General features: G+C 38.9%; 1 protein-coding gene across 1 annotated transcript; it reads right to left on the bottom strand.

Annotated features, from left to right (window-relative positions):
- Positions 1–324: 324 nt before the first annotated feature.
- Positions 325–1,599, bottom strand: LOC139849370 (uncharacterized). The gene has a single exon (XM_071839028.1). It carries the CDS (start codon positions 1,597–1,599, stop codon positions 325–327), a length of 1,275 nt encoding a protein of 424 aa, XP_071695129.1.
- Positions 1,600–2,140: the final 541 nt, after the last annotated feature.

Genomic DNA, 2,140 nt, shown 5'->3' with positions numbered 1-2,140 from the left:
AAATAATCAATGGCTACAATCAGGAACAGTACATTCCCTGCACCTGGTGGAAAGGGTCCCACAATATCAATGTCCCATTTAAAAAATGGCCATGGTGAATCAATTGGAATCATGTCATGCCTTGGTTTGCGATTCTGCGGTGCGTCCGTTGACAGCTTTTACACCTTTTTACTGTTTGCGCAACATCACGATATAGGGTAGGCCAAAAGTATCCCATTCGCATTATTTTTGCGGCAATCGTTTTATAACATGAATGAAGAGCACAAGATCCACTATGCACTTCCTCAACAATCGTTGCTGCTTCTGCGGGCCCTACACACCGCATTAATGGTCCAAATACGATTTGCGATATAACACATCATTTTGAATCACATACATAGGTGATCTTTTGCGCACCAAACGAGCTTCCTTTTTATCTTCTGGCAATGCATCATTGCGCAGATAATTGACAATAGGATCCATCCAATTTGGTGCAACCTCTTCGATAGCCGCAACAAATAAACTTCCATCTATGGATTTATTGGGAAGTTCTTCTACCCAGACCTGCTTTTGAAAGTGCGAAAATGCCAATGCAGTGAGTTTGTTCAACGCGTCCGCCTTTTTATTTTGACTTCTCGATACTTGTGATAACTCAAAGAATTCAAATTTCTCCACGGAATCCTTCACAAGCTTTAAATACTTCTGCATAGACAACTCATGGGCTTCAAAAGAGCCATTGAATTGGTTTGCCTCCAGTTGCGAATCAACATATACACGCAACTGTGAAATATTCATCTTATGCACCATATTTAATCCTGCAAGCAACGCTTCGTATTCAGCCTCATTGTTTGTTACATTAAAGTTAAAGCGTAGCGCGTATGTATGTTCTTCTCCATTTAGTTTGGACAACACTAATCTCGCGGCTGCTCCTTCAATACACGATGCACCATCTGTATATAAATCCCAGATTTCGTGCTGAGGTGGCTTTAATTGTGTTCTCTCATGGATAACCTCCAAGTCACCCGTCATTTCTGCAAGGTAATCAGCCAAAACTTGACCTTTTACAGATGTACGCGGTAGATACGATATTTCAAATGCTCCAAGATCAATCGCCCATTTGGCAAGTCTTCTAGATATCGCAGGTGTGCTCAAAACATTCTTAACCGGCAAATCAGTTAAGACATGTATTGGATGACCTTGAAAGTATCTGCACAACCTTCTTGACGTCAAAACTAACGCGTAAATAAATTTTTCAATCGGCGCATCATTTATTTCACTTCTCGCAAGCGCCTTGCTAATGAAATAAACTGGCTTTTGGATCTTGTTCCTTTCCGCAACAAGTACTGAGCCAAATGCTTCATTCGCAACCGATATATAAAGGTACAATATTTCGCCATCAACAGGCGCGATCAATGTAGGCAATGTAGCAAGGAATTGCTTCATCTCTTGAAATGCCTTATCTGCTTCTTCAGTCCATACAAAGTTCTTCTGCTTCAAACAACCTTTAAGAGTGTGAAAGAAAGGCAACTGTCTTTCCGCGGCCTTTGAAAGAAATCTGGTTAAAGCCACAATTTTTCCAGTTAGACTTTGTACTTCCTTAACGGTTTTAGGCGCGGTCATGTTTTCGATTGCAGCAATTTTCTTAGGATTTTTCTTGTATACCCTGCTCAGTGACATAATATCCTAGAAACTTGCCTTCCCTTTCCCCGAAACTGCATTTAGACGGATTCAATTTCATGATGATTTTTCGCAAACTTTCAAATGTTTCTTCCATATCTATCAAAATATTTTCTTGCGTTTTGCTTTTAACAACAAGATCATCAACATAAGCCTCCAGATTACGACCTATCTGTCCTTCAAACTCTTTATCAATTAATCGCTGATAAGTTGCTCCCGCATTTTTAAGGCCAAACGGCATTTTAATAAAACAATAAATGTCTTTTCCAGTATGGAACGTGTAGTGACCCGAACTTTTCCATGTTTATATATATTAATTGAGATTGATATTTACATGATTAAATGTTTCCAACATGTTAAGCAATCAAACTTGTTAAGACTTGATTAATTGAAATATGTTTCATATAGACAATTGACCACCCAAGTTGACCGGTGATTCACGAACGTTAAAACTTGTAAAAACTATATGATGACATATATATGG

Source organism: Rutidosis leptorrhynchoides, chromosome 5 (assembly GCF_046630445.1).
Source record: "Rutidosis leptorrhynchoides isolate AG116_Rl617_1_P2 chromosome 5, CSIRO_AGI_Rlap_v1, whole genome shotgun sequence".
NCBI classification, from domain to species: Eukaryota; Viridiplantae; Streptophyta; class Magnoliopsida; order Asterales; family Asteraceae; genus Rutidosis; species Rutidosis leptorrhynchoides.
This window is presented reverse-complemented; position numbering and strand designations above follow the sequence as displayed.

Coding starts and splice junctions, on each gene's coding strand:
- LOC139849370 (XM_071839028.1), bottom strand. CDS start 1,599: ATGACCGCGCCTAAAACCGTTAAGGAAGTACAAAGTCTAACTGGAAAA.